This window comes from Hibiscus syriacus, unplaced genomic scaffold (assembly GCF_006381635.1).
Source record: "Hibiscus syriacus cultivar Baekdansim isolate YM2019G1 unplaced genomic scaffold, ASM638163v2 tig00112114_pilon, whole genome shotgun sequence".
Lineage (NCBI taxonomy): Eukaryota > Viridiplantae > Streptophyta > Magnoliopsida > Malvales > Malvaceae > Hibiscus > Hibiscus syriacus.
In genome coordinates this window covers 307,357-308,874 of record NW_024063255.1, presented here as the reverse complement: position 1 = coordinate 308,874, position 1,518 = coordinate 307,357, and the positions used below count along the sequence as shown (strand labels likewise).

The 1,518-nt window shown below is 36.0% G+C and overlaps 1 protein-coding gene across 1 annotated transcript; it reads right to left on the bottom strand.

The window, feature by feature from the left end:
- Nucleotides 1-442: 442 nt before the first annotated feature.
- LOC120174640 (zinc finger protein 3-like) lies at nucleotides 443-1,204 on the bottom strand. The gene has a single exon (XM_039181429.1). The coding sequence runs from the start codon at nucleotides 1,202-1,204 to the stop codon at nucleotides 443-445; it is 762 nt and encodes a 253-aa protein (XP_039037360.1).
- Nucleotides 1,205-1,518: the final 314 nt, after the last annotated feature.

Genomic DNA, 1,518 nt, shown 5'->3' with positions numbered 1-1,518 from the left:
TACAAAAAACTTCTCAGTTGGATGATGCAACAAGTTTTGCTCAGTTACAAGAGCAACAAATTAATTGGGGGGGAAATGTGTCAACCTTCACTGGGGGAAAACTTCTCAGTTGGATGATGCAACAAGTTTTGCTCAGTTGCTGTTTTATATATTTTTTCAGGTCTAGATTCGACCAATGATTTTCTAATAAAATATATCTTAATATTAATGATAAGATAATGATATAAAATTTTGAACTTAAACAAAAAGAAAGAAAAATAAATTACCGTGAACAGATTTAATAAATATGCAATAATCAAGCAAAATAATTAATACGGAAATATACCACTTTGGATTTCACAAATCATTTAATTATTTAAGGCATAAAAGTTTAAGCTGTAAACACACCCAATTACAACAATAAACTGAATTAAGTAAAATAAAATGAGCAATAAAACCACAATTAAAGCTTAAGGGATAAATCAATTCCAGAACCATCCTTGTATTTATTACCATTTCCCAAAGATGTGCTTGCACTTGCAGCAACATTCGCTTGAGAATTCTTACCAAATGAGCGATTTGCACTAGTTGAAGGCCCTGAGATTCCAAGCAACTCTCCATTGTTAAAGCTTAAATTTGGTTGTGAAAAGCTCATTAGTGGTTGCCTAGACCAATTACCATGGGGGAGATGATATGGTCGAGACAATGACGGCCATGGGTGCATTGGTTTACGAACCATCGAGTTGAACTGAACCCCGAGGGATGATCTGTTGAAAGATCCATGAAAAGGGTTCGAAGAGTAGGTCGAAAACGGATGATAGGCAAAGTTTAGGGGACTGAAATCGCAAGATGGGTTCACTTCGATGAGCCCTTGATGACGCCTCTTTGCCAACGCACGTTCTTGCTTGTGAGCGTTTTGGTGTCCCCCCAAGGCTTGAGATGTGGAGAAAACTCCCTTGCAAAAGTTGCACGAGAAACCCTTGCTTTTCTGATCATCATCATGGGAAGTAGTAGGGCTCCTCGGTGCGAAAAGATCAAATTCGATCTTAGATTCATGTCGCGCCTTAGTGTCACCATCGTCACCATTTCCGGCATGGTTCGAGAGCTTCAAATCTAGCAAAACGTCATGACTCGATTCAATTTCGGTACTCGGTTTCGGAACCAATCCTTCCATCTTTGCCGATATGCTTGAATGTTCTCCAAGATCTTCAACTATTGTAACCATTGCCAACTTATAAATTTCTTGATTTTATGTGAAATGTTGAGATTGATTTTATATATGCATACATTAAGGGCTTAATTTATGTAATATCATGCAATTATGGAAAGAAATCCCAGTGTGAAGTTGTTACTTCATCATTTAAACACAAGATTGAGAATCATGACTAAGCACTTGTTCAGATTTAGTGCCTTTGGAAATGAATACTATTATTTCCATAAATTTCTTCTAAATTAATGCTATTTTCATAGTAATGAACACAATTAACTAATTATTAGGTGGAATTTCTATACAGAGATTAAAATTAATTTGGTGGACAT